The sequence below is a fragment of the Pseudorasbora parva genome, chromosome 13, assembly GCF_024679245.1.
Source record: "Pseudorasbora parva isolate DD20220531a chromosome 13, ASM2467924v1, whole genome shotgun sequence".
NCBI classification, from domain to species: domain Eukaryota; kingdom Metazoa; phylum Chordata; class Actinopteri; order Cypriniformes; family Gobionidae; genus Pseudorasbora; species Pseudorasbora parva.
In genome coordinates this window covers 381,835-402,546 of record NC_090184.1, presented here as the reverse complement: position 1 = coordinate 402,546, position 20,712 = coordinate 381,835, and the positions used below count along the sequence as shown (strand labels likewise).

The following is a 20,712-nucleotide window of genomic DNA, read 5'->3' as shown; positions in this document are numbered from 1 at the left end:
GGCTTGTGTTCTTCTACTTCCAGAGATTATACGGTTTAACTGATCGATGTGTTTTGGGCAGAGTAGAACAATCGGAAAACACACACACACACACACACACACACACACACACATTCCATCAGTTTCTGAAGCAATAGCCATCATAAAAGCTGATGTTGGTCGATGTAAATGTGTATCCACATAATCTTGCCTTTCAGGATTTCTATAATTCATCATTCAAACATTTCAGCTGTTTCTGTTTCTCTCTGACCGAATAGAGACGTCAAACGCCTCACTACTGACCAACGCGGAGAAGATCGCCACCATCACAACTACACACACACCTCAGAGCAGCACGGAGCCCAGGTGAAACACTCTCTCACACACACACACACACACACACACACACACACACACACACATACATACATACATACACACCTCAGAGCAGCACGGAGCCCAGGTGAAACACTCTCACACACACACACACACACACACACACACACACACACACACACACACACACACACACACACACACACATACATACATACACACCACAGAGCAGCACGGAGCCCAGGTGAAACACTCTCACACACACACACACACACACATACATACACACCTCAGAGCAGCACGGAGCCCAGGTGAAACACTCTCACACACACACACACATACACACCTCAGAGCAGCACGGAGCCCAGGTGAAACACACACACACACACACACACACACACACACACATTCTCACACACACTCAAACACACCTCAAAGCAGCACGGAGCCCAGGTGAAACACACACACACACACACACACACATTCTCACACACACACACACACATTCTCACACACACTCTCACACACCTCAAAGCAGCACGGAGCCCAGGTGAAACACTCTCTCACACACACACACACACACACACACACACACACACACACACACACACACACACACACACACACACACACACATACATACATACACACCTCAGAGCAGCACGGAACCCAGGTGAAACACTCTCTCACACACACACACACACACACACACACACACACACACAGACACATACATACACACCTCAGAGCAGCACGGAGCCCAGGTGAAACACTCTCACACACACACACACATACACACCTCAGAGCAGCACGGAGCCCAGGTGAAACACACACACACACACACACACACACACATTCTCACACACACTCAAACACACCTCAAAGCAGCACGGAGCCCAGGTGAAACACACACACACACACACACACACATTCTCACACACACACACACACACATTCTCACACACACTCTCACACACACCTCAAAGCAGCACGGAGCCCAGGTGAAACACACACACACACACACACACACACACATTCTCACACACACTCAAACACACCTCAAAGCAGCACGGAGCCCAGGTGAAACACACACACACACACACACACACATTCTCACACACACACACACACACATTCTCACACACACTCTCACACACACCTCAAAGCAGCACGGAGCCCAGGTGAAACTCTCTCTCACAGACACACACAGACAGACACACTCACTCACTCACACTAACACACACACACTCACTTCAGGGCAGCACGGAGCCCAGGTGAAACACTCTCTCACACAAAGACACAGTCACACACACTCTCTCTCTCTCACACACAGACACACACACACACACTTCACTGGGGTCTGTAGAATGTGTGTATGTTTTCACTGATGGATATTCATAATCTCAAAACATATTTTCATGGTTGGACGTTAGTAACATTAGTTCTTCTTTCTTTTGTCAAACAGGAATAACAAACCCAAACCAGCCCTGACTCAACCCCCAGCCTACAGTCAGGTGTGTGTGCGTGTGTGTGTGCGTGCATGTGTGTGTATGTGCACGTGTTTGTGTATGCGTGTGTGTGTGTGTGATCGGTTTAAGGTGTGATTTTGTTGTTTTGTGCGTGCGTGTGTGTGTGATCAGTTTGAGTTGTGATTTTGTTGTTTTGTGTGTGTGTGATCGGTTTGAGTTGTGATTTTGTTGTTTTGTGTGTGTGTGTGTGTGTGTGTGTATAGGAGGCAGAGTTTTATTCGGTGGATCTGGAGAGGGAGAGTAAAGGCTTTGGCTTCAGTCTGAGAGGCGGTAAGGAATATAACATGGACCTGTACGTGCTGCGATTGGCTGAGGACGGAGCCGCTGTCAGGAACGGCAAGATGAGGGTAAAACACACACTCATCTCAGTTGTAATCCGTCACCTTCACAGGTCTTCATATGACCTTAAATCAGAACACATTAATGACAGCAGAATGAAGAGATCAAGACTTGTGTTCTGAGAAACTCAGTGAAGTGAGTTTGAGCTTAAAGGGGGGGTGAAACACTCAGTTTCAGTCAATCTCATGTCAGTCTTGAGTACCTATAGAGTAGTATTGCATCCTTCATATCTCCGAAAAGTCTTTAGTTTTATTATATTTATAAAAGCAATATGGGCTGTACCGAGTCTTTCCGGAAAAAAACGAGCGCCTGGAGGCGTATCGTGTGGGCGGAGCTTAAGAATGACGCAGTAGGGTTTGTTTATGTTGTTGCCGTTGAAACCGTCTATACAGAGAACAGCAATGGAGTCCGTTAGCACATTTAAATGACGAAGCACGCGATCGTGTCGTTTACTGATGATTACTCACGCGACGATAGTCGACAGCACAGACATCTGAAGCAGTTTAACTCACCGGCTGCTTCCAAAGCAGGACCGAACCTTTATCGCTGGGACCGCTCCGTCAAAAACACACTTCTTTGGTATGATTTGGTGAAGTCCTGACAGCAGTGACCGTGGAGATCCACTTTGAGACGCGACTGAAGCGATGTTGTGAAGCTTCCCGTCATTTCTGCGTTCAAATCGGTTCAAATGCAGCGCTGCCTTCCCAGAATGCTGTGCTGAAGCGCTGAAGTCGCTCGACGTCACCCATAGGAATAAAGTGGAGCGCGGCGCGGACTATAACGACAGAAGTGTTCACGGACGACTGGATCTGCAGCTGAGAGTGTGTATGGGCGTGCGTTTCCTCTCTCGCTCTAGTCACGCGCGCGCACCCTACCGGGAGAAGAGCCCGTACGGCCCATACAAGGACCTTCCGCTCTATTAACGTCAAGCCGACCCATACTCGAAAAAAACTCTCCGAAACTTGTGAGAAACCGGAAGGAGTATTTTTGACACAGAAATACTCCATCAAACGTCCAACATTAGTTTTTGAAACTTTGTCTATGTTTAGGATGGGAATCCAAGTCTTTAACAGAGGAAAGCTCAGTATGCATGAAAGCTCAGCGCGCGCGTGTGACTAGAGCGAGAGAGGAAATGCGCGCCCGTAAACACTCTCAGGTGCAGATCCACTCGTCCGTGAACACTTCTGTCTATTATAAAACAAGAACAGATATCACCATTGGGTCTGAACCGACTCATCTGAGTCAGGCTGATGTTTATCAATACATTGGCAGAGATTAATCATAAAATCACTTTCACAAGATTTCTCATCTCACACTTCTGTTAAAAGGTAATGAAGATCTGTTGGAAATTGTGCTCTCCAGTTCTGAAGTGTCACTTATTATAACTCATTTACATCTTAAAGTGCCTTCATGAGTTCTGCACAGCATCTCGCTTCTCTAAGCTCAGTCTGCTGTCCTCCTGCTTTCAGGTCGGGGATGAAATCCTGGAGATCAACGGTGAAAGTACAAAACATATGATGCATTCGCGCGCCATCGAGCTAATCAAGAACGGAGGAAGACGAGCTCGGCTGGTGCTGAAGAGAGGAGACGGGTCTGTGCCGGAGTACGGTGGGTGACCATAATCAGGACTCTTCTGCTGAGAAATCTGCTTCATTTCTTCAGTAGGGATAGGGTTGAGCTGATCCAGCTTTATACAGTAGGGATAGGGTTGGGCTGATCCAGCTCTATACAGTAGGGATAGGGTTGAGCTGATCCAGCTTTATACAGTAGGGATAGGGTTGAGCTGATCCAGCTTTATACAGTAGGGATAGGGTTGAGCTGATCCAGCTTTAAACAGTAGGGATGGGGTTGAGCTGATCCAGCTTTATACAGTAGGGATAGGGTTGGGCTGATCCAGCTTTATACAGTAGGGATAGGGTTGAGCTGATCCAGCTTTATACAGTAGGGATAGGGTTGAGCTGATCCAGCTTTATACAGTAGGGATAGGGTTGGGCTGATCCAGCTTTATACAGTAGGGATAGGGTTGGGCTGATCCTGCTTTATACAGTAGGGATAGGGTTGAGCTGATCCAGCTTTATACAGTAGGGATGGGGTTGAGCTGATCCAGCTTTATACAGTAGGGATAGGGTTGAGCTGATCCAGCTTTATACAGTAGGGATAGGGTTGAGCTGATCCTGCTTTATACAGTAGGGATAGGGTTGAGCTGATCCAGCTTTATACAGTAGGGATGGGGTTGGGCTGATCCAGCTTTATACAGTAGGGATAGGGTTGAGCTGATCCAGCTTTATACAGTAGGGATAGGGTTGAGCTGATCCTGCTTTATACAGTAGGGATAGGGTTGAGCTGATCCTGCTTTATACAGTAGGGATAGGGTTGAGCTGATCCTGCTTTATACAGTAGGGATAGGGTTGAACTGATCCAGCTTTATACAGTAGGGATAGGGTTGAGCTGATCCAGCTTTATACAGTAGGGATAGGGTTGAGCTGATCCAGCTTTATACAGTAGGGATAGGGTTGAGCTGATCCAGCTTTATACAGTAGGGATAGGGTTGAGCTGATCCAGCTTTATACAGTAGGGATAGGGTTGAGCTGATCCTGCTTTATACAGTAGGGATAGGGTTGAGCTGATCCTGCTTTATACAGTAGGGATAGGGTTGAGCTGATCCTGCTTTATACAGTAGGGATAGGGTTGAGCTGATCCTGCTTTATACAGTAGGGATAGGGTTGAGCTGATCCTGCTTTATACAGTAGGGATAGGGTTGAGCTGATCCAGCTTTATACAGTAGGGATAGGGTTGAGCTGATCCAGCTTTATACAGTAGGGATAGGGTTGAGCTGATCCAGCTTTATACAGTAGGGATAGGGTTGAGCTGATCCAGCTTTATACAGTAGGGATAGGGTTGAGCTGATCCAGCTTTATACAGTAGGGATAGGGTTGAGCTGATCCTGCTTTATACAGTAGGGATAGGGTTGAGCTGATCCAGCTTTATACAGTAGGGATAGGGTTGAGCTGATCCAGCTTTAAACAGTAGGGATAGGGTTGGGCTGATCCTGCTTTATACAGTAGGGATAGGGTTGAGCTGATCCTGCTTTATACAGTAGGGATGGGGTTGGGCTGATCCAGCTTTATACAGTAGGGATAGGGTTGAGCTGATCCAGCTTTATACAGTAGGGATAGGGTTGAGCTGATCCAGCTTTATACAGTAGGGATAGGGTTGAGCTGATCCTGCTTTATACAGTAGGGATAGGGTTGGGCTGATCCTGCTTTATACAGTAGGGATAGGGTTGAGCTGATCCAGCTTTATACAGTAGGGATAGGGTTGAGCTGATCCAGCTTTATACAGTAGGGATAGGGTTGGGCTGATCCTGCTTTATACAGTAGGGATAGGGTTGAGCTGATCCTGCTTTATACAGTAGGGATAGGGTTGAGCTGATCCAGCTTTATACAGTAGGGATAGGGTTGAGCTGATCCAGCTTTATACAGTAGGGATAGGGTTGGGCTGATCCAGCTCTATACAGTAGGGATAGGGTTGAGCTGATCCAGCTTTAAACAGTAGGGATAGGGTTGAGCTGATCCAGCTTTATACAGTAGGGATAGGGTTGGGCTGATCCAGCTTTATACAGTAGGGATAGGGTTGGGCTGATCCAGCTCTATACAGTAGGGATAGGGTTGGGCTGATCCAGCTTTATACAGTAGGGATAGGGTTGGGCTGATCCAGCTTTATACAGTAGGGATAGGGTTGGGCTGATCCAGCTCTATACAGTAGGGATGGGGTTGAGCTGATCCAGCTTTATACAGTAGGGATGGGGTTGGGCTGATCCAGCTTTACACAGTAGGGATGGGGTTGAGCTGATCCAGCTTTATACAGTAGGGATAGGGTTGGGCTGATCCAGCTTTATACAGTAGGGATAGGGTTGAGCTGATCCAGCTTTATACAGTAGGGATAGGGTTGAGCTGATCCAGCTCTATACAGTAGGGATAGGGTTGGGCTGATCCAGCTTTATACAGTAGGGATAGGGTTGAGCTGATCCAGCTTTATACAGTAGGGATAGGGTTGAGCTGATCCAGCTTTATACAGTAGGGATAGGGTTGGGCTGATCCAGCTCTATACAGTAGGGATAGGGTTGAGCTGATCCAGCTTTAAACAGTAGGGATAGGGTTGAGCTGATCCAGCTTTATACAGTAGGGATAGGGTTGGGCTGATCCAGCTTTATACAGTAGGGATAGGGTTGGGCTGATCCAGCTCTATACAGTAGGGATAGGGTTGAGCTGATCCAGCTTTAAACAGTAGGGATAGGGTTGAGCTGATCCAGCTTTAAACAGTAGGGATAGGGTTGGGCTGATCCTGCTTTATACAGTAGGGATAGGGTTGGGCTGATCCAGCTTTACACAGTAGGGATGGGGTTGAGCTGATCCAGCTTTATACAGTAGGGATAGGGTTGGGCTGATCCAGCTTTATACAGTAGGGATAGGGTTGAGCTGATCCAGCTTTATACAGTAGGGATAGGGTTGAGCTGATCCAGCTCTATACAGTAGGGATAGGGTTGGGCTGATCCAGCTTTATACAGTAGGGATAGGGTTGAGCTGATCCAGCTTTATACAGTAGGGATAGGGTTGAGCTGATCCAGCTTTATACAGTAGGGATAGGGTTGGGCTGATCCAGCTCTATACAGTAGGGATAGGGTTGAGCTGATCCAGCTTTAAACAGTAGGGATAGGGTTGAGCTGATCCAGCTTTATACAGTAGGGATAGGGTTGGGCTGATCCAGCTTTATACAGTAGGGATAGGGTTGGGCTGATCCAGCTCTATACAGTAGGGATAGGGTTGGGCTGATCCAGCTTTATACAGTAGGGATAGGGTTGGGCTGATCCAGCTTTATACAGTAGGGATAGGGTTGGGCTGATCCAGCTCTATACAGTAGGGATAGGGTTGGGCTGATCCAGCTTTATACAGTAGGGATAGGGTTGGGCTGATCCAGCTTTATACAGTAGGGATAGGGTTGAGCTGATCCAGCTTTATACAGTAGGGATAGGGTTGGGCTGATCCAGCTTTATACAGTAGGGATAGGGTTGGGCTGATCCAGCTCTATACAGTAGGGATAGGGTTGAGCTGATCCAGCTTTAAACAGTAGGGATAGGGTTGAGCTGATCCAGCTCTATACAGTAGGGATAGGGTTGAGCTGATCCTGCTTTATACAGTAGGGATAGGGTTGAGCTGATCCAGCTTTATACAGTAGGGATAGGGTTGAGCTGATCCAGCTTTATACAGTAGGGATAGGGTTGGGCTGATCCAGCTTTATACAGTAGGGATAGGGTTGGGCTGATCCAGCTCTATACAGTAGGGATAGGGTTGAGCTGATCCAGCTTTATACAGTAGGGATAGGGTTGGGCTGATCCTGCTTTATACAGTAGGGATAGGGTTGAGCTGATCCAGCTTTATACAGTAGTGATAGGGTTGAGCTGATCCAGCTTTAAACAGTAGGGATAGGGTTGAGCTGATCCAGCTTAATACAGTAGGGATAGGGTTGAGCTGATCCTGCTTTATACAGTAGGGATAGGGTTGAGCTGATCCAGCTTTATACAGTAGGGATAGGGTTGGGCTGATCCTGCTTTATACAGTAGGGATAGGGTTGGGCTGATCCAGCTCTATACAGTAGGGATAGGGTTGAGCTGATCCAGCTTTAAACAGTAGGGATAGGGTTGAGCTGATCCAGCTTTATACAGTAGGGATAGGGTTGAGCTGATCCAGCTTTATACAGTAGGGATATGGTTGAGCTGATCCTGCTTTATACAGTAGGGATAGGGTTGAGCTGATCCTGCTTTATACAGTAGGGATAGGGTTGAGCTGATCCATCTTTATACAGTAGGGATAGGGTTGAGCTGATCCAGCTTTATACAGTAGGGATAGGGTTGAGCTGATCCAGCTTTATACAGTAGGGATAGGGTTGAGCTGATCCAGCTTTATACAGTAGGGATAGGGTTGAGCTGATCCAGCTTTATACAGTAGGGATAGGGTTGAGCTGATCCAGCTTTATACAGTAGGGATAGGGTTGAGCTGATCCAGCTTTATACAGTAGGGATAGGGTTGAGCTGATCCAGCTTTATACAGTAGGGATAGGGTTGAGCTGATCCAGCTTTATACAGTAGGGATAGGGTTGAGCTGATCCAGCTTTATACAGTAGGGATAGGGTTGAGCTGATCCAGCTTTATACAGTAGGGATATGGTTGAGCTGATCCTGCTTTATACAGTAGGGATAGGGTTGAGCTGATCCAGCTTTATACAGTAGGGATAGGGTTGAGCTGATCCAGCTTTATACAGTAGGGATAGGGTTGAGCTGATTCAGCTTTATACAGTAGGGATATGGTTGAGCTGATCCTGCTTTATACAGTAGGGATAGGGTTGAGCTGATCCAGCTTTATACAGTAGGGATAGGGTTGAGCTGATCCAGCTTTATACAGTAGGGATAGGGTTGAGCTGATCCAGCTTTATACAGTAGGGATAGGGTTGGGCTGATCCAGCTCTATACAGTAGGGATAGGGTTGAGCTGATCCAGCTTTAAACAGTAGGGATAGGGTTGAGCTGATCCAGCTTTATACAGTAGGGATAGGGTTGGGCTGATCCAGCTTTATACAGTAGGGATAGGGTTGGGCTGATCCAGCTCTATACAGTAGGGATAGGGTTGGGCTGATCCAGCTTTATACAGTAGGGATAGGGTTGGGCTGATCCAGCTTTATACAGTAGGGATAGGGTTGGGCTGATCCAGCTCTATACAGTAGGGATAGGGTTGGGCTGATCCAGCTTTATACAGTAGGGATAGGGTTGGGCTGATCCAGCTTTATACAGTAGGGATAGGGTTGAGCTGATCCAGCTTTATACAGTAGGGATAGGGTTGGGCTGATCCAGCTTTATACAGTAGGGATAGGGTTGGGCTGATCCAGCTCTATACAGTAGGGATAGGGTTGAGCTGATCCAGCTTTAAACAGTAGGGATAGGGTTGAGCTGATCCAGCTTTATACAGTAGGGATAGGGTTGAGCTGATCCTGCTTTATACAGTAGGGATAGGGTTGAGCTGATCCAGCTTTATACAGTAGGGATAGGGTTGGGCTGATCCTGCTTTATACAGTAGGGATAGGGTTGGGCTGATCCAGCTCTATACAGTAGGGATAGGGTTGAGCTGATCCAGCTTTAAACAGTAGGGATAGGGTTGAGCTGATTCAGCTTTATACAGTAGGGATAGGGTTGAGCTGATCCAGCTTTATACAGTAGGGATATGGTTGAGCTGATCCTGCTTTATACAGTAGGGATAGGGTTGAGCTGATCCTGCTTTATACAGTAGGGATAGGGTTGAGCTGATCCAGCTTTATACAGTAGGGATAGGGTTGAGCTGATCCAGCTTTATACAGTAGGGATAGGGTTGAGCTGATCCAGCTTTATACAGTAGGGATAGGGTTGAGCTGATCCAGCTTTATACAGTAGGGATAGGGTTGAGCTGATCCAGCTTTATACAGTAGGGATAGGGTTGAGCTGATCCAGCTTTATACAGTAGGGATAGGGTTGAGCTGATCCAGCTTTATACAGTAGGGATAGGGTTGAGCTGATCCAGCTTTATACAGTAGGGATAGGGTTGAGCTGATCCAGCTTTATACAGTAGGGATAGGGTTGAGCTGATCCAGCTTTATACAGTAGGGATAGGGTTGAGCTGATCCAGCTTTATACAGTAGGGATATGGTTGAGCTGATCCTGCTTTATACAGTAGGGATAGGGTTGAGCTGATCCAGCTTTATACAGTAGGGATAGGGTTGAGCTGATCCAGCTTTATACAGTAGGGATAGGGTTGAGCTGATTCAGCTTTATACAGTAGGGATATGGTTGAGCTGATCCTGCTTTATACAGTAGGGATAGGGTTGAGCTGATCCAGCTTTATACAGTAGGGATAGGGTTGGGCTGATCCAGCTTTATACAGTAGGGATATGGTTGAGCTGATCCTGCTTTATACAGTAGGGATAGGGTTGGGCTGATCCTGCTTTATACAGTAGGGATGGGGTTGAGCTGATCCAGCTTTATACAGTAGGGATGGGGTTGAGCTGATCCAGCTTTACACAGTAGGGATAGGGTTGGGCTGATCCAGCTTTATACAGTAGGGATGGGGTTGAGCTGATCCAGCTTTACACAGTAGGGATGGGGTTGAGCTGATCCAGCTTTACACAGTAGGGATAGGGTTGGGCTGATCCAGCTTTATACAGTAGGGATAGGGTTGGGCTGATCCAGCTTTACACAGTAGGGATGGGGTTGAGCTGATCCAGCTTTACACAGTAGGGATAGGGTTGAGCTGATCCTGCTTTATACAGTAGGGATAGGGTTGGGCTGATCCTGCTTTATACAGTAGGGATAGGGTTGGGCTGATCCTGCTTTATACAGTAGGGATGGGGTTGAGCTGATCCAGCTTTATACAGTAGGGATATGGTTGAGCTGATCCTGCTTTATACAGTAGGGATAGGGTTGAGCTGATCCAGCTTTATACAGTAGGGATAGGGTTGAGCTGATACAGCTTTATACAGTAGGGATAGGGTTGAGCTGATCCAGCTTTATACAGTAGGGATAGGGTTGAGCTGATCCAGCTTTATACAGTAGGGATAGGGTTGAGCTGATCCAGCTTTATACAGTAGGGATAGGGTTGGGCTGATCCTGCTTTATACAGTAGGGATGGGGTTGAGCTGATCCAGCTTTATACAGTAGGGATGGGGTTGAGCTGATCCAGCTTTACACAGTAGGGATGGGGTTGAGCTGATCCAGCTTTATACAGTAGGGATGGGGTTGAGCTGATCCAGCTTTATACAGTAGGGATAGGGTTGAGCTGATTCAGCTTTATACAGTAGGGATAGGGTTGAGCTGATCCAGCTTTACACAGTAGGGATAGGGTTGGGCTGATCCAGCTTTATACAGTAGGGATAGGGTTGGGCTGATCCAGCTTTATACAGTAGAGATAGGATTGAGCTGATCCAGCTTTATACAGTAGGGATAGGGTTGGGCTGATAGACCAGCTTGATCCCACTTCCTGCAGATGCTGACGCTGTTTTCCGATCACAAGACATATCACATTCAGCACAGTTTCAGTGAAATAAATTTTAAACACTTATGGTTTTATTGTTCAAAATAACACTAAGAGCTAAGAGACGCTGTTAAGTTAATCAGGACCAGACGTGGGCATTATGCTAATGCACTACAGTGAGTGAGGGCGGGGCTAAAATACGTGGTTCAGCCAATCAGAACCAGAGGCGGGTATTATGCTAATTATTCACAAACCTGCGTACTGTGAGACAGTTCAGAATCGATTCTTAAAAGGATGGTTTGTGGGAAATATATTTCAGTGCTATATCCTCTAGTAGTTCAGCTCCGTGTGCGTTTTCTCTGTTTCCAGACGGCACATTAACAGATATTAACGCTCAAACACATCCGCCCAACCCTATGACAGACCGTTTCAGATTCAGCTCCGCTCTTCAGCAGAAGTGTGTGCTGTTTCTCCTGATTCACCTAATAATAATAATAATAATAATAATAATAATACGTTTATTTTTATAGCGCCTTTCAGGAACCTAAATTTGCTTTACAAGAGTGTAATGAATTACATTTAAAGACCGCCTGTTCATTATAGCAAACAAACAAGCATGGGCCTTTAGGATTCATTTACACGACAGCGGTGTACTAAATTTTGCATACAGATGACAAGATCACCAAGATATCCTGGCTTAATCCCTTATCCTAGTTTTGTGCAATGGGCCTCATGTGTACAACAAACAACTCCAGATAGATAACAACAACAAAGAAGTAATGCAATCCAAGTAAACAGCAACTAGTCATGTAGCATAACATGAACAGGTGTGAGATAGATCACTTGAAGGCAGAGGCGGTGCGAGAAAGATAATGATTTACTGCCCAGAGAAAATAGGTGAGTTTTAACCTGTGTTTCTCTCTCTCTGGGCTCCTCAGCGATGATGGGCCCTCATCTCACTGCCTGTCTGAGGAATGATAAGTTGGGCGAGCCCTGCTTCTACCTAATGGGTCAAAACCAAGCCACGGTTTGTAAAGCACAGTCTGTGTCAACCCCTCCCATCACCTGCGGCGCGTTACACACCTGCTTTGGCCACGTGTGTTGTTCCCTCATGCCACGCTTTCATCCCACCCCAGTGAATCCATTCTCCCGCTGACCTCTGACCCCATGATGCACGGATGCATGTGTGATGCTGTCGTAGTTGTCTCTTTTAATGGCTGGTAACAGCTGTCCGGGTCCCGTTTCAAAAACAGAAGAATAAAGAAAACCGAGCCTATTTTAGGACCAGTAATGTTTGTGCATTGTGGCATCTGCTATGTTTCATGTTTTATTTAATGCTGAGCTCTGGGCATTCTCACACAACTCTCTCCTCATTCATCTGTTAGTGTTTGGGCTGTTTAATACTAGGACTTTGTTTCAAATCTTCCACTATGGCCCCAGCACCCCCTAATAAAAAACGTTCCAGTGGCTATGAATGCCATTGAACCACATAAGGACGTCCTGACATATCTGAGCATTAAAGTGCATGCCCTGAATCAACACATGTGGGAATGATGTCCGGAGCCAGAACTCTGATCATGATGATTCAGTTTCCAATTTGGAGCAGGTGCTCCTGTTTCAGCTGAATTGTGCTTTTGACATCTTGTGTCTTAAAACCCTTCATCCAATCAATTGTATTAAAGTGCCTCTATTATGCTATTTTAAAGGCTCCTAATTTAGTTTTCCTACAACAGATTTACATGCAGCCAAGGTTACATCACCTCTTTCCTCAATGAGTCTGAAACGGTTAAGAGACGCAGTTCAGCCAATCACGACCAGAGGCGGGCATTATGCTAATTACCTACAGTGAGATATAGTGGGGCTAAGAGACACAGTTCAGCCAATCACGACAAGAGGTGGGCATTATGCTAATTACCTACAGTGAGTAAGAGCGGGGCTAAGAGAAGCAGTTCAGCCAATCACGACCAGAGGTGGGCATTATGCTAATTACCTACAGTGAGTGAGGATGGGGCTAAGAGACACAGTTCAGTCAATCACAACCAGAGGCGGGCATTATGCTAATTACCTACAGTGAGTGAGGGTGGGGCTAAGAGACACAGTTCAGCCAATCACGACCAGAGGCGGGCATTATGCTAATTACCTACAGTGAGGTAGGGTGGGGCTAAGAGACACAGTTCAGTCAATCACAACCAGAGGCGGGCATTATGCTAATTACCTACAGTGAGTGAGGGTGGGGCTAAGAGACACAGTTCAGCCAATCACGACCAGAGGCGGACATTATGCTAATTAACTACAGTGAGTGGGGGCAGGGCTAAGAGACGCAGTTCAGCCAATCACGACCAGAGGTGGACATTATGCTAATTAACTACAGGGAGTGAGGGCGGGGCTAAGAGACGCATTACAGCCAATCAGGACCAGAGGCAGGCATTATGCTAATTAACTACAGTGAGTGAGAGCGGGGTTAAGAGACGCAGTTTAGCCAATCACAACCAGATGTGGGCATTACACTAATTAAATACAGTGAGTGAGAGCGGGGCTAAGAGATTTAGAGTTCACCCAATCACTGACAATGGTTACTGACAACTCGTTTCAGTTCAGAATCGATCATTTATTGTAGGAGACAATAACTCAATTTATCTTTGATCTTTGCAGAACTTTTATATTCACAAACAGCTCTAATACACACTGCCTGAAAGGAAATATATATATATATATATATATATAAATAAATAAATAAAAACATAATAGGGGCACTTTAAAATGATCACATTTGGGAAATGCCTGAAAGTATCTGACACTGTACACTCACCTAAAGGATTATTAGTAACACCTGTTCAATTTCTCATTAATGCAATTATCTAACCAATCACATGGCAGTTCTTCAGTGCATTTAGGGGTGTGGTCCTGGTCAAGACAATCTCCTGAACTCCAGACTGAATGTCAGAATGGGAAAGAAAGGTGATTTAAGCCGTTTTGAGCGTGGCATGGTTGTTGGTGTCAGACGGGCCGGTCTGAGTATTTCACAATCTGCTCAGTTACTGGGATTTACACACACAACCATTTCTAGGGTTTACAAAGAATGGTGTGAAAAGGGAAGAGCATCCAGTCTGCAGCAGTCCTGTGGGAGAAAATGCCTTGTTGATGCTCGAGGTCAGAGGAGAATGGGCCGACTGATTCAAGCTGATAGAAGAGCAACTTTGACTGAAATAAACACTCGTTACAACCGAGGTATGCAGCAAAGCATTGGTGAAGCCACAACACACACAACCTTGAGGCGGATGGGCTACGACAGCAGAAGACCCCACCGGGTACCACTCATCTCCACTACAAATAGGAAAAAGAGGCGACAATTTGCACAAGCTCACCAAAATTGGACAGTTGAAGACTGGAGAAATGTTGCCTGGTCTGATGAGTCTCGATTTCTGTTGAGACATTCAGATGGTAGAGTCAGAATTTGGCGTAAACAGAATGAGAACATGGACCCATCATGCCTTGTTCCCACTGTGGAGGCTGGTGGTGGTGGTGTAATGGTGTGGGGGATGTTTTCTTGGCACACTTTAGGCCCCTTAGTGCCAATTGGGCATCGTTTAAATGCCACGGCCTACCTGAGCATTGTTTCTAACCATGTCCATCCCTTTATGACCACCATGTGCCCATCCTCTGATGGCTACTTCCAGCAGGATAATGCACCATGTCACAAATCATTTCAAATTTGTTTCTTGAACATGACAATGAGTTGACTGTACTAAAATGGCCGCCACATTCACCAGATCTCAACCCAATAGAGCATCTTTGGGATGTGGTGGAACGGGAGCTTCGTGCCCTGGATGTGCATCCCACAAATCTCCATCAACTGCAAGATGCTCTCCTATCAATATGGGCCAACATTTCTAAAGAATGCTTTCAGCAGCTTGTTGAATCAATGCCATGTATAATTTAGGCAGTTCTGGAGGCAAAAGGGTCAAACACAGTATTAGTATGGGGTTCCTAATATTTTTTTAGGTGAGTGTATATCTGTGTGGAAAAGTAAGGAAACAAGGCTTTAAATTGGAGATACTATACATTGTTAATGCTCTATATTTGATCAATTTTAGAGTCACGTAAATCATTCACACACATCTGTAATATATATGCTTGAGCAGGAGAGAGTTCTGCTGTTTTTGTGTCTAGAGCTGCTCATTCAGAATCACGGTTTCAAGAGCTGTAATCTAAGCCAGTTCTTCTCAACTCAAGGGTTTAGCTCCAATCTCGAGCTAATTAACTTAGCTAACTCTAGGGTTAGAGCTGAACCCTCAGGACAACGGCCCTCCAAGGGCCCACATTGAGGGACCCTGATCTAGGCCAAAGGGGGTATTTTGCAGAAACTTAAACATGAGCTGGTTTTAATTTCTTTGGTCTCTACATCATTTCCATTCTTCCATTTGTGTTACTTGATACAATAACACATGAGTAGGGGTGTGTCGGATGCTTTTGACTGGTTGTGATGTCTGCACTGCAAGAGAAATGCTCTTATTTAGTATTTTTTTTCTTGTTTCCAGTCCAAATATTAAAAAAATTCTTAAATCAAGATTCATTTACTAGATGAGTAAAATGACAAGATATTTTTGCTTGTTTTGTGGCAGGGTGGGAATCTAAATGAAGTGAGTTTTTGTTTAAAACTGGCAAAATGATCTGCGAATGGGGTGAGAAAAATAATCTTATTTCTGTTAGGGACGCAAACAAGAAACAAGATTTAAATCAAAAACAAGATTTTGTTTTTCTCCCCCCATTGGCAGATCATTTATCTGGGTTTAAGCAAAAACTCACTTAATTTTTATTTGAAAAATATCTTATGTCCTTTTACTTGTATAGTAAATGCATCTTGATTTAAGAATTGTTAAATATTTAGAAACAAGACAAAATTACTAAATAAGAAGAGCATTTTTTGCAGCGAGAGTATTGTGTCATGTTTGCTGTTATTGGCCTAACCGAAAACCTTTCTTCATTCGTTTTCAGACGGCCCAAATGACAGCTACCCTCCCTCGCCCAGGCCACAAAATAATTCGGAAGTGAGGACTTTGCTGGTCCCGTTTCATCCTCCGTCAGAGTCCAGCTATACATCTGAATATCCCACCCCATCCCAGCCCAAGCAGCAGCCACTGAAGGACCAGTCCTGGAACAACCAGCCCAGCCCCAAAAACAGCTCACACCGCAGGTTCAAGAAGTCTGAGTCTGAGAGCGGCATCGCCAAGCTCTTCAAAACATTGAGGAAAGAGGGCGGATTCGGAAGGAAATCTTCCAGTCAGGATCTACTGAGGCGAGGCCGCAAACCATCCATAGATGTGGAGAGTAGGGCTGGATCTCAGGTGCGCAGTGGGTCCTTGGATCGCTCCTCCAGCCGGAAGCGGAACATTTCTCCAGACCGCCGTAGAGCCAAGTCTGTGGATCGCCGGATAACTCGGCCCGATAAAGACCCGTCCCCTGAGCGACGCTATCAAGCCTCGTCCCAGGACCTGCGGAGCCGGATCTCCACTCCAGAAAGGCATTTCCAGCCCCAGAGAGATCCCCAAACGCCCCGCCGGAACTACATCAGTGAGGCCTATTTCACATCCACACCTGAGCGGCCAATCAAAGCCATGGCCCAAACTCTCAGCCAGACACCTGAGCGGCCAATCAAAGCCATGGCCCAAACTCTCAGCCAGACACCCGAGCGGCCAATCAAAGCCATGGCCCAAACTCTCGGCCAGACACCTGAGCGGCCAATCAAAACCATGGTCCAAACTCTTGGCCAGACACCCGAGCGGCCAATCAAAGCCATGGCCCAAACTCTTGGCCAGACACCCGAGCGGCCAATCAAAGCCATGGCCCAAACTCTTGGCCGCACACCTGAGCGAGGTCTAAAGAACCGTAACGTTCTGCACAATGGCTCTCCATGCGGTCAAGCTGAAGGACAAGGATATTTCCCCAACGAGAGACACTTCAGATCAGACAGCAGCAGTGAGGGAAGTTTCCTGGAAGAGTTCGCCACTCCGCAGCTTAGGGAATATTACAACGCACTGAAAGCCGGCAGCACAAACGGGACCGATGTGGGCCGAGGCCAGAATTCGGCCAACAAGAGACGGCTTTACAAGGAGAACCACGCAGACCTCAGCATCTGACCGCTTCAACACACCTTACACTAGTTCACTGCAAAATATGCTCTTCTTGCTTAGTGTTTTTGTCTTGTTTCTAGTCAAAATATCTAACAATTCTTACATTAAGAAACATTTACTAGACAAGTACAAATTATTGTCTTGTTTTGAGAAAAAATAAGTTTTTGCTTAAAATTAGCTAAATAATCTGCCAATGGGTAAGACAAATAATCTTGTTTTCTGTTTGATTAAAGATTATTTTGCTTACCCCATTGGCAGATTATTTAGCTTATTTTAAACAAAAAAGTTATTTTTCCCAAAACAAGTCAATTACTTTTACTTGTCTAGTAAATGCTGCTTGTTTTAAGAAGTTTTAGATGTTTGGACTGGAAACAAGACAAAAATACTGAGTAAGAAAAGCTTTTTTTTTTTTTTTTTTTTTTTGCAGTGTTCACATCCGCCCCATTGCTTTTACACTGCAAAAAATGCTCTTATTACTCAGTAATTGTGTCTTATTTCTAGTCTAAATATCTAACAAATCTTTAATCAAGAAGCATCTGGTAGATGAGTAAAATGCCATAATTTTCCTTGTTTTCTTAAAAATTCAATCAAAATTATCTGACAATGAGGTGAGAAAAATAATCTTGTTTCTGGTTTCTATCCCAAATTATCCCATATTATTTTTCTCACCCCAGTGGCAGATCATTTTGCCTGTTTTAAGCAAAAACTCACTTCATTTTGATATTTTTCTCCAGAAAACAAACAAAAATATCTATTTGATATAAAATAGATATTTGGACTGGAAACTGGAAAAAGTATACTAAATAAGAAGAGGATTTTTTGCAGTGTAATGTTGTGTTGCGAGTGACATCCATGTTTTCTTAATAAGATACGGACTGAAACTCTACAAAGTGTCTACATAGTGTCCTCTTTTCTCCAAACTGAACCAGAGCACAAGCATTTAAAGTTTGTTTCTTTGTTTGTACATTAGAATAGCTGTGACGAATCCAGAACTCCAACTATGATGCTACTGTTTAAGTAATATATTTAAGCTGTATATTTATTTAGAAAGACCGAAATGTAACTTGATGGGCTGAAGAAGCATCATTCAGACACTATCTGACCTAGTTTGTCTTAACACTGCACTGGACTGAGGCATAAGCCGCCAATGAGCAAAAAAGAAACGTGAGCAGAAAAGCATTTTCTTGTGGCACAAAGTTTTGTTGTTTTGTTGTTTTTGCCATAATCACCAGAAATTACATTGCAAAAAATGCTCTTCTTACTTAGTAATTTGTCTTGTTATAGTCTAAATATAAAAAAAATTCTTAAATCATGATGCATTTAATATGTAAGTAAAACGACATAATATATTTTTCCTTGTTTTGTTGAAAATAAAATCAAAATGAAGTGAGTTTTTGCTTAAAACAGGCAAAATGATCTGCCAATGGGGTGAGAAAAATAATCTTATTTCTGATTTAAATCTTGTTTCTTGTTTCCGTCCCAAAAACGTACTTAATTTTAATATTTTCCCCCCAGAAAACAGAAAAAAAAAATATATTTTTAGAAAATAGAATTGTTAGATATTTAGGCTAGAAACAAGACAACATTTCTAAGTCAGAAGAGCATTTTTTGCAGTGTAGACTAAAGGCACATGTGTACAGTTGATGAAACTTGACCCAACATTAGCTTAAAGCAAGTTATTACAAAATGTATATTTTATGAACTAATCAGGTGCTTTTAAAAAGTGATTTAAAGTGCATATGAGCTGTATGTTTTATCAGTATGTGATGCAAACACTGGAGTTATGAAACATGAAACACTATCCCTGCATCAATCAGAAGTCTGAAATATTTCCAATCCTCCCTTACACAGCCACATTTACCTCCACAAAGTCGAGAACCAAAGGCCATGGAAACGCGTGGTGTTGAGAGAAACGTGGCCTGAATGTACAGTTACAGACACTACATGAAAACGGCACAATCTGCCAAGCTGAGCCACCTCTCGACACGCAATACGTGTTTGTTTGGGAACACATTCCAACAGGAGCATAATCTCAACCAGGAATTCCTTCAGTGTCGTCTGAATAGTACTGTATGGAAACGCATCCGCCGCGGTCTTCTATTACTGTATGTACTTTAACCCGTGTCGGTAAGGATACTGCTGCCTTTTCTCTGTACAAAAAAGAGTTTATGGAAGATGTCCTGCACCAAGAAGATACTAACATGTTTATACTCGGCTCACTGGGACTACGATGACGTGTACTCAGAATCAGGCACATGGAAAGTTATTTTTTGTTTGTTTTCGTCTCTCCGGGAAAGCTGGTAGACTGATGTTTTTCACGGAAGCCGGTTAAATATCTGTCGTTAGGGTTAGCCTGCTTTTTTTCTAGAGATCTTGTATACTGTCTGTGGTCTCTGCAAAGCTCTATGGATTTAAAATGCTTTTTTCTGTTGATAAAATGGTCTAATTTTCTTCTCTTTTTTTTTTTTTTTTTTTTTTTTTTTTACAAAACTATGCATATATATAAAAGTTCTGCATTGTCCATAGCTTTATTTGACTCATGAAGTTATACATAACATTAGTATAAGTTCAAGTAGATGTGGACTGACACGGTAAAGTTTTTTCTTGTTTGAATCGATCACAATGTATATGTAGCTATCAAAAAGAAGTCTGTGAATGCTATTTTTATTATCAAATAAAGTTTTCCATACAAATTCACAATTCTGTGTTCATTGTGGTGGTGTGTGAAATAACACTGTATGTTTAAAAAAACAAACCCAGCTGACCTTCCTACCTGGAAAAAGTACAACAGCAATGTAATGTCTCAAAACTATTCAGGAAAGAATGTCATGACATCGTGGATTATCCCTGACTTCATTGGGAAGTTGCTTAGGAAAGCATACATTTTTGCATCAATCAAGCAAAAATGTAAGGGATTATTAACTCTTTCAGTGCCATTTAAGGTATGGAGTCGGCCCACCCTCTCTAACAGCTCCAGCTCTTCTGGGAAGGCTTTCCTCAAGGTTTAGGAGTGTGTTTATGGGGATTTTTGCCCATTCTTCTAGAAGCTCATTTGTGAGGTCAGGCACTGATGTTGGACGAGAAGGCCTGGCTCTCAGTCTCCGCTCTAATTCATCCCAAAGCTGTTCTATCGGGTTGAGCTCAGGACTCTGTGCAGGCCAGTCCAGTTCCTCCACACCAAACTCCTCATCCATGTCTTTATGGAGCGACGCTTTGTGCACTGGAGCGCAGTCATGCTGGGACAGGAAGGGGCCGTCCACAAACTGATCCCACAAAGTCGGGAGCATGAAATCATCCAAAATGTCTTGGTGAAGCATTAAGGCTTGGCTGCTTTGCTGCTTTACTCCACT

The 20,712-nt window shown here is 44.5% G+C and overlaps 1 protein-coding gene across 9 annotated transcripts in view; it reads left to right on the top strand.

Moving 5' to 3' along the window:
• magi1a (membrane associated guanylate kinase, WW and PDZ domain containing 1a) overlaps positions 1 to 19,844 on the top strand; it is a 138,420-nt gene extending 118,576 nt beyond the window's left edge. For all 9 annotated transcript variants that reach the window (XM_067412868.1, XM_067412872.1, XM_067412871.1 and 6 more), the window contains 5 exons: positions 258 to 345; positions 1,781 to 1,829; positions 2,048 to 2,191; positions 3,653 to 3,791; positions 16,227 to 19,844. In XM_067412868.1, coding sequence (XP_067268969.1) covers positions 258 to 345; positions 1,781 to 1,829; positions 2,048 to 2,191; positions 3,653 to 3,791; positions 16,227 to 17,368 — 1,562 coding nt within the window. In that variant the 3' untranslated portion in view covers positions 17,369 to 19,844. The remainder of the gene's footprint in view (positions 1 to 257; positions 346 to 1,780; positions 1,830 to 2,047; positions 2,192 to 3,652; positions 3,792 to 16,226) is intronic.
• The last annotated feature ends 868 nt before the right edge of the window (positions 19,845 to 20,712 follow it).